This window comes from Macaca thibetana, chromosome 19, assembly GCF_024542745.1.
Source record: "Macaca thibetana thibetana isolate TM-01 chromosome 19, ASM2454274v1, whole genome shotgun sequence".
NCBI classification, from domain to species: domain Eukaryota; kingdom Metazoa; phylum Chordata; class Mammalia; order Primates; family Cercopithecidae; genus Macaca; species Macaca thibetana.
The window spans coordinates 8,260,484-8,266,119 of NC_065596.1; the positions used below are offsets into that span (position 1 = coordinate 8,260,484).

General features: G+C 61.0%; 1 protein-coding gene across 1 annotated transcript; it reads right to left on the reverse strand.

Moving 5' to 3' along the window:
• Positions 1-361: 361 nt before the first annotated feature.
• On the reverse strand, positions 362-4,229 carry KLF2 (KLF transcription factor 2). Its single transcript, XM_050769721.1, has 3 exons — positions 4,056-4,229; positions 3,006-3,822; positions 362-2,173 (listed from the first exon to the last, which is right to left on the reverse strand). Exons 1-3 carry the CDS (start codon positions 4,128-4,130, stop codon positions 1,998-2,000), a joined length of 1,068 nt encoding a protein of 355 aa, XP_050625678.1. The 5' UTR covers positions 4,131-4,229; the 3' UTR covers positions 362-1,997.
• Positions 4,230-5,636: the final 1,407 nt, after the last annotated feature.

The window sequence follows — 5,636 nt, forward strand, 5'->3', positions numbered from 1 at the left end:
AACAGAAACTCAACAGCTTCAGCCCCATTAACGACTTGCCTTTCACCGGACTCAGAGGCTTTCAGGAGAAACCTGGAAGACATTTTCAAATAAGCAAGAAAAATAGCTTGATCGCTAAGTTTAAGCTGAACAGGGAAACCTGGAGACCCTTCAAAAAATATTGTTGCAAACCACCCACAAGTCCTTCTTTTGCCCCTGCACTGCAGAGGCCAGCTTTTCGAAAGGAAGATCATCTCCCCAGGTGGAAGCGCCAACATTCTGCCTTGGGATGGTTTCTGCAGAAGCTGTACCCAGAGGGTACGGGAGGCTTAAAAACACTCACACCCTTTATCACCAGCGGAAGTGAGGCCAGGCTATTTACTCTCAAAAAATGAATCAGATTGTCATCTCGTATTTCTGCTTTTTGTGGATTACCAAACACCTCTCAGCTGTTTCCAGTTGGGGAGGAGGAAGGATGGAGGGAGGGAGGAAATCCCAGCCTCTGTCGCAACGGGGTGAGAGTGTTTTAAAGCAGGCACTGCTTACGAGCTATTTTCACTTTCTGGAAACTTGTGCAATGGTTGGTGGTCATGGTTACCCGGGGCCCCCGAGAATGGGGAAGGTGAGGGATGGCAGGGGAAATCTGGGGGGAGAGATACCTCCTTGCCTGACTGCGACATTCAGGACAGTAGGATTTAGGGATCCCGTCTGCTCTCCAGGTGGGTTTCCAGACTGGTCACCTCCCACCATCGAGGCAGTGAATGTTTTGCACCTGGAGACCTACAGGGGAGGCTTCTCTCCTTGCCTTCCAATGCACACAACAGGTGGGTCAATTGCAGAGAAGTCACCACTCCCTTCCAGTAGGGTTCAGGGACCCTTGGAGGCAGACAGAGCAGGCTAACAACCCAACTCCACCACCCTGCGGCTACCTCTCTGGGCCTCCGTTTCCTCATCTGGAAAAGAGCTTCATGCATAGCCCTCGAATACAGGTTTCACTGTTTTCCCCTAGCAGAATGAGGAACTCACCCCTTAAGAAGACTTGCTAAATGAGTGAAGGGCAGAACATGCCAGAAACTTAGCATGTTAACCCCTTTTAAAAATATAAATAAAATAAAAAAAGCTGGCACTCCAGAAATTTGGCTAAAACCTCAGAGGCTTCCAGGAAGACATAAGTTTTGCTTTTTTTTTTTTTTTTTTTTTTTTTCTTTAGCCTAGAGGAGGCCACGTCAGTGGGACCAGCACTTTCCCAGCTTTGGGGCAAAGAGGCAATTTATGGCTCAAAGAACAACCTTAAAATAACCCTCCCTCAGTCCTAAAATGCAGTGTTTAAATTTACAGAAAAACCCACAGGTTCCTGGCAGGCGGGCACAGCAGCTGGCAGTCCCGGTGCTGGCCAGAGGCAGGACCCACTGCACACGATGCTTTAGTGGCGCTGCCCTCCATCAAACTGTCCGCTCCCCGCTCCTCCCAGATGCCCCAAGGCCCCAGTTCCAAGCAGCCAGACCAGTACTGTGGTTTTTTTTTTTTTTAAAGATGCAAAACTTTTTAATTAAAAAAAAACAGCAAAATCTTATAAAAACGAACCAGGTAGCCCAAAAATGCCCACCTGTCTCTCTATGTACAGTAATACAATATTTGTCACAGTCACTATATACAATATTATAAAAAATGCCGCAGACAGTACAAATTAAGGCCCTTATTTCTCACAAGGCATCACAAGCCTCGATCCTCTAGTGTAGACCCGGTGGGAGAGAAGATGCCACTTAAATTATTGCACCATTTTGAAAAACAAAACTCGTCAAGGAGGATCGTGGTCTTTTCCCACCGGGCCTTCAGTCACAGATGGGGGCTGGGGCGGTGGCGTCGTCGTCGTCGTCATCGAGGGAGACCCTCTGTAGCCACGCTGTGCCCGGCCCGGTTCTCTGGGTCCAATAAATATCAGTCACAGTTTGGGAGGGGGCCGCGCCCGGCGCGTGGGACCCGCCACGGCCGCGCGCAGGTGGGCAGGGGCGTCCCGGCTACATGTGCCGTTTCATGTGCAACGCCAGGTGGTCGGAGCGCGAGAAGGCACGATCGCACAGATGGCACTGGAAAGGCCGGTGGCCCGTGTGCTTGCGGTAGTGGCGTGTGAGCTCGTCTGAGCGCGCAAACTTCCAGCCGCAGCCGTCCCAGTTGCAGTGGTAGGGTTTCTCACCTGCAGGGAGGGGGCGAGAGTGAGCCTCAGTTTCCCTCCCAGGACAGGGCACGTATGGACACCGGCTACCCCGGCGAGCGCAACCTATCCCTAGCCAGGCCCTTGACGCGCTCCCTGCTTAAGTGTTGCGCCCCGAGGGATCCTTGCCCTACATCCCCAACTCCCCCCACAATCCGGATCTTCACCCCCAGGGGGTCGGAGGAGAGCACGGTCCACTCCCCACTGTTGCGGACACGCCCCCCCGACGGGTCCTAAGCATGCACCCTCTCTCCAGCATTTTAAGACACGGAATCTCTCAAGGTTTCCCAAGCGCACACTCCCTCCCCAAGGTCCTGAGCCTTGTCCCCAGAGGAGTCCCAAGCCTGCGCCCCCTCCCCAACTTCCGGAGATGCAGCATCTCCCCGGGGTTCCTAAACGCACACCTACTCCCCAACGACCCGAGCCTCAACCCCGGGGATTCTGAGCCACTCGCCCATAGGCTCCTAAGCCTGCTCCCCCCCGCCCCAACTATCTGAGACTGTCTCCCTAGCCACGCCCCCAGGAGGTTTTCTAAGTGTCCTTCCCAACCTCCTGAGGCCCCTCTCGTCCTAAGCGTGCGAGCCCCCACCCCAGCCTCTCGGATCACACCTCCTTAGTGAGGGTTCCTGTGTGCCCCCTCAACCAACCTCCCGAGCCACGCCTCCCGTGGAGTCTTAAGCTTGCGCCCCCAGCCAGATCCCCCTGAGCCACGCCCCAAGGGAGGTCCTAAATTCATTTTCTGGCGCGCGCTGGGAATCAGACCCCTCCTCGCGCGTCCCCCAGCTGGCGCTGCCTGCCCGTGCGTGCCGCCCACCTGTGTGCGTGCGCAGATGCGCCTTCAGATGCGAACTCTTGGTGTAGGTCTTGCCGCAGCCTGCGTAGCTGCAGGTGTGAGTGGCGGTGCGTTTGCGGGGCCAGGAGCGACGGCCGCGCTTTGGCTTGGCCTCCAGCAGCTCCAGTGGGGACGCAGGCGGCGTGAGGAGACCGCGGGCGGCGGGGGGCGCCAGGCCCAGGGCTGCCACGGCGGCGGCCGCGTCGTCAAAGAGACCGAAGGCTGGGGGCGCAGGCGGCGCGTAATGCAGGCCGGGCCCAGGCGCGCCGAAGCTAGGGCCACCGAAGGGCGGCGGGAAGGAGGCGCGCGGGCCAGGCGCGGGCAGGCGCGCGGGGCCGTCGGGGCTGAGCGGCGGGGTGTCGGGCGGCGGCGGGGGGCGACCCCCGGGACCTCGCATGCACGAAGCCGCCGGTCCCGGGGCGCCCTCGCGCTTGAGGCCGCGCGGTCCACGGGTCAGCCCGGGAGCGCAGCCGTAGCCGCCGCCGTCCGCTTCAGGGGGCTCGGCCTTGACCAGGCGGCCGGGCGGCGCCAGCAGAAAGCGGCCGTGCAGTGCGGGCCCCGGCGGCGCGTCCAGCTCGGGTCGCAGCAGCTCAGACACCAGGCCACCCGCGGGGGCACTGTAGGGCGGGGGCGCGCCGGGTTCGGGGTAGTAGAACGCAGGCGGCGGGGGCGGCGGCGGCGGCGGCTCCGGGGCGGCCTCGGCGCCCAGGCCGTCCAGCCCCATGGACAGGATGAAGTCCAGCACGCTGTTGAGGTCGTCGTCGGTGCCACCGGGCTCGGGCTCGGCGCGCGGCCAGCGCTGCGGGCGACAGGGCAATGGGCGTGAGCGGGCGGCGGGGCTCGGGGGGCGCTGCCTGCCGCCCCCGCTGCCCGCCTTCTACCACCCTGAGTCCGCGATCCCCGTGGCCCGCATTCTCCTCTCCTGAGTCTGCAGTCACCGCCTTCGCGTCCTGTCACCCCGCAGCCCACGTTCTACTACCCCGAGCCCGCCGCCCACGGTCCCGGCCGCCCCGCCGTCCCCGCCGCCCTCACCTCCTGCAGGCCGCGCTCGCGGCACGGGCTGGCGAAAGTGGAGAAGGACGGCAGGATGGGTTCACTCAGCGCCATGGCTGGGACCCGGGGAGGAAGGACGCGGACGGGGGACACCGGTGAGTGGCTGCCCGAGGCCGGGCTGGTCGGGGCGCGGGCGGGCGGGGACGGCTCTGTGGGCCGCGGCCGGGCCCGCCCCAAGCCTTATAGGCGCGGCGCGCGCGGGGGCCGGGCCAAAGCGGCGGCGGCGGAAACGCGTCCCGGATGGGGACGAGCTCCGGGCGCAGCCTAAATTTAGCCGCGGTATATAAGCCGGCGGGCGGCGGCGGCCGTGGCCACTGCGGCGGCCCGGGCCCTGCGCTGACAGCCCGGCCCCTCGCGCGCAGCCAGGGCCGCGCCTCCCCCTGCCCGGGCCCCGCCCCCGCCGGTCTCCCCGGCGACGTTGTCAACACGCGCTCCACAACAGCAGCGTGACGCCCAGGGATCCCCCGGGCGCCCCGGGCTCCCGCCTGCGCGAGCATCCCGGGGACCTGGAGCGGGGGCGGTGTCGGGGCCTCTCGGAAACTCAGGGGAGCACCGGGCTTGGCGGCCTCCCCGGATCCCTTGACGGAAGGGGAGATTGGCTCTAGCTTCAGAGGTCCGCAGAACCCTGGGTGGATGGGAAGCCTGGAGTCTCCAGGATTCATGGATGGGTGAGGCTGGGCCCCTCGTCTGTTGTGGGACCACCCAGAGGGCGCCACCGTGTGCACATCACCCTGTTAAAAAAACAACAACAACAACAAAAAAACACCTTGTGTAGACCAGGTGCAGTGGCTCACACTGTAATCCCACCACTTTGGGAGGCTGAGACAGGAGGATAACTCGAGACCAGGAGTTCAAGACCAGCCTGGGTAACACAGTGGCCCTCATCTCTTCAAAAAAAAAAATTAGCTGGGTGTAGTGGGAGGCTGAGATGGGAGGATTGCTTGAGCCCAGGAGGTCGAGGCTGCAGTGAGCTATGATCACACCACTGCACTCCAGCCTGGGTGACAGAGGAGACTCAAGAAAACAAACAAAACAAAACTGTTGTGTGGCAACATCAAGACACGTTAAATCTTTGACATTTGAGACACCCACCCCCTCCTCCCCAACCTCAAGCCCGTCAAGTGCAGGGAAACTGAGGCAGAGGTGGCTGGGAGAAGTTGGAGGTCCAGCAGGCACAGGCAGGCTGGGTTCCTTTACCAACTTGCATAAGCGAATTAAGTAACTCAGAATGACCGGTGATGACGGTCATTCCCCCAGTACAACTCCAGCATCGGGGGTGTCAGAGGACAATGCTGCCCAATGGGTCCCTTCACTGCTCCACCTCTGTCCCCCACACCATATCCCTGCTGGCCAGGGACTGTCACTCCTGTTACAACTGTCTGCCAGCCCTGTGTGGCCACTGGGGACAGAGTAACCAGGAGATAGACAAGACCCGTGCCCAAGGGGACCTCCACTTTAGTGGAGGAGGGAAGGATAGAGGTTTATTCATTTGGGTTTTTTTGAGACAGGGTCTCCCTCTGTTGCCCAGGCTGGAGTGTAGTCGTGCAGTCACAGCTCACT

What these genes read in the sequence shown, in the direction of transcription:
- KLF2 (XM_050769721.1), bottom strand. Translation starts at nt 4,130, where the DNA reads ATGGCGCTGAGTGAACCCATCCTGCCGTCCTTCTCCACTTTCGCCAGC. An exon ending in GCGAGCGCGGCCTGCAGGAG is followed by an intron (nt 3,823 to 4,055) that starts GTGAGGGCGGCG and finishes TGTCGCCCGCAG; the next exon opens with CGCTGGCCGCGCGCCGAGCC. An exon ending in GCATCTGCGCACGCACACAG is followed by an intron (nt 2,174 to 3,005) that starts GTGGGCGGCACG and finishes CCCTCCCTGCAG; the next exon opens with GTGAGAAACCCTACCACTGC.